The sequence below is a fragment of the Sardina pilchardus genome, chromosome 7, assembly GCF_963854185.1.
Source record: "Sardina pilchardus chromosome 7, fSarPil1.1, whole genome shotgun sequence".
Classification (NCBI taxonomy): Eukaryota; Metazoa; Chordata; class Actinopteri; order Clupeiformes; family Clupeidae; genus Sardina; species Sardina pilchardus.
This window is the reverse complement of record NC_085000.1, coordinates 2514294-2515991: the sequence shown is the minus strand read 5'-3', so window position 1 is coordinate 2515991 and position 1698 is coordinate 2514294. Positions and strand designations below refer to the sequence as shown.

The 1698-nt window shown below is 47.9% G+C and overlaps 1 protein-coding gene across 1 annotated transcript in view; it reads left to right on the top strand.

Annotated features, from left to right (window-relative positions):
- The first annotated feature begins 1077 nt into the window (after nt 1-1077).
- xkr7a (XK related 7a) overlaps nt 1078-1698 on the top strand; it is a 16446-nt gene continuing 15825 nt past the window's right edge. The window contains exon 1 of the mRNA XM_062542088.1: nt 1078-1610. Within this exon, the coding sequence (XP_062398072.1) occupies nt 1078-1610 (533 nt within the window). The remainder of the gene's footprint in view (nt 1611-1698) is intronic.

Here is a 1698-nt window from a genome sequence, read left to right as displayed (position 1 = left end):
CGATAAATCACTTGTTACACTTCATTTACAACGCTTACGTTGGTCGTTTGTTTTTTCCTACAGACAATTGCTCAGTTAATGCCTTTAATAAAGAAATTAAAAAAAATGTAAAAAAAAAAAACAAAAAAAAAAAGTCGGCTCTATTCTATATGTTCAGTGTGATTGGCAAAATGCTTTCAATTCAGAGATGTGCACGGAGGTAGGCCTACAGTAAATTGCAAAAGTCTCAAAGGCAAAAATATTTTTTCCAGACTGTTTCTGGGACAAAGCCATCTACGAGGTCAGTAATCATACCAGTCGAAGTCATTGTACTAATTTTTTATACAATCGAGATGGTATCTTCGACCCGACCCAAAAGGAATTTGATAATGTGATGGTTTCCTTGCTTCACTGTTTTTATTTAATATTTTGGCTACAGAAATACAATTACACCGAAATAAAAATATAATGATACAATTGACGACAGCCAATCGTGATAAGACAGACAGATAGAGAGAGAGAGAGAGAGAGAGAGAGAGAGTGGTTATGGGGCTGCCTCAAATCAATACACAGCAACAAGAAAGCTTGGCAGGTAAGCATTGCGCTCTGTGCATTATGAAACCATTTAGCCATTACCCACGGGGGCGCCGCTTCCCCTCTGAAGCAGGGACACAAAGAGCGACCGACCATCGCTCTCTCTCTCTCTCTCTCTCTCTCTCTCTCTCTCTCTCTCTCTCTCTCTCTCTCTCTCACACACACACACACACACACATACAGAGAGAGAGAGAGAGAGATTGGGGGCACATATGGGTAACTGTACGTCTCAAGTATCCATCTATATGAATGATGCAGTTATTATTAATGTCTGGTGATGCTCCAAAGTCGGGCAGCTTGCTGCCGAGATGGAAATCGGCTACAGTGACTGTATTCTTTTCTCCCTCTCTCTCCGGCCCTCCCACACTCTCGCTCTCGTGCGCGCACATCCATACACACACACACACACACGCACACACACAGACATTCACACGTCGAATACACACATTACACGACCCCCTCCCTTTCTCTCCCGTCTCTCTATTCTACTCTTCTACAACAAATATGGCCGCTAAATCGGATGGTGCAGCCGTCTCCTTACAAAACGAAATCAAGCCTGTGTGCCAACCAGGACCCGAGCACCGTTCGCCACAGTATCATCTCGCCGGGAAGCGGTACTCGGTTCTGGACTGCTGCTGGACACTCTGTGCCCTTTTGGTCTTTTTCTCGGACGGTGCCTCCGACCTGTGGCTGGCGGCTGACTATTTCCTAAGGCGGAACTACTGGTGCTTCGCCCCGACGCTAGTTTTTGTGGTGGTCCCATCCTTGGTAGTTCAAGTGCTCAGCTTCCGATGGTTCGCCTACGATTTCTCTGACACGAATGGAAGCGATACGGCTGCAGCCGCGGTGGTGGCGGCATCTGGTGCGGAGAGCCATTTCAGCACCAAGGGCAGCGATCAGCAGGGCGCTGGCCGCTCCGCTGCGGCGGAGGCTCTGCCTGCCACAGGCACTCGAACCAGGGCACAGAGCTGCTGCAGAGCCTGCGTGTGGCTATTCCAGAGCCTGGTTCATATCTTACAGTTGGCTCAGGTTTGGAGGTAAGATTGTACTGACTGACTGACTGACTGACAGGTAGCCCCCTGCACACACAGCTTTAAGGAGCTAATTTTGGGACTCAGACGGAAA